The sequence below is a fragment of the Malurus melanocephalus genome, unplaced genomic scaffold, assembly GCF_030028575.1.
Source record: "Malurus melanocephalus ecotype Western Australia unplaced genomic scaffold, MMel_1.1 scaffold_1450, whole genome shotgun sequence".
Lineage (NCBI taxonomy): Eukaryota > Metazoa > Chordata > Aves > Passeriformes > Maluridae > Malurus > Malurus melanocephalus.
Window position 1 is genome coordinate 27,818 of NW_026624682.1, and position 1,040 is coordinate 28,857.

At 56.1% G+C, this 1,040-nt stretch overlaps 1 protein-coding gene across 1 annotated transcript in view; it reads right to left on the reverse strand.

Moving 5' to 3' along the window:
* Positions 1-1,040, reverse strand: part of LOC130586995 (heat shock 70 kDa protein 12B-like) — an 18,115-nt gene that overhangs the window by 13,002 nt on the left and 4,073 nt on the right. The window contains exon 2 of the mRNA XM_057387944.1: positions 891-991. Coding sequence (XP_057243927.1) covers positions 891-991 — 101 coding nt within the window. The remainder of the gene's footprint in view (positions 1-890; positions 992-1,040) is intronic.

The window sequence follows — 1,040 nt, forward strand, 5'->3', positions numbered from 1 at the left end:
CCCATAATAGTCTTACTGGGATTACCAAAATGGTCTTAATGGGAACACCATAAAGCCTTTGCTGGAGACCCCACAAGGGCCTTACTGGGACCCTGCAGGGGTCTTAATGGGGCTTCACGTTGGCCTTACTGGGACCCCATAAGAGCCTTACTGGGACCCCAAAACTGCTTCACTGAGGACCCCACAAATGTTTTACTGGGAACCCCAAAACTGCCTTACTAGGACCCCACACTGGCCTCATTGGAGACCCCACAACTGCCTTACTGGGGACCCCATAATGGCCTTACTGGGAACTCCACTATGGCCATACTGGGACTTCAAAACAGCCTTACTGGGGAAACCCACAAGGGCCTTATTGGGACCCCAAAACCACCTTACTGAGACCCCAAAACCACCTTAATGGGACCCCACAATGGCCTTACTGGGAACCCCAAAACCACCTTACTGGGACACCACACTGGCCTTACTGGGACCCCACAATTGCCTTACTGTGACCCCAAAACCACCATACCGAGACCCCAAAACCACCTTACTGTGACCCCAAAACCACCTTACTCAGAACCCCACAACTGCCTTACTGAGACCCCAAAACCACCTCACTGGCCTCACTGGGACCCCACAATTGCCTTACCGGGACCCCAAAACCACCTTACTGAGACCCCAAAACCACCTTACTGTGACCCCAAAACCACTTTACTGAGACCCCAAAACCACCTTACTCAGAACCCCACAAGGGCCTTAGTGTGACCCCAAAACCACCTTAGTGGGACCCCAAAACCACCTCACTGTGACCCCAAAACCACCTTAGTGGGACCCCAAAACCACCTCACTGTGACCCCAAAACCACCTCACTGTGACCCCAAAACCACCCTACTGGTCCCCCCACTCACCGGGGACTGGGACGGCGTCAATGGGGCGATGCTGCAGCTGTCGTGGGGTGTCCCCGGGGAGCCGGGCGGGGTCGGCGTCGGGCACCGCTCACCGTTGGCACCTGGGGACACGGACGGGTGGCCTGGGTGACCCCAAAGAGGTGACACCAC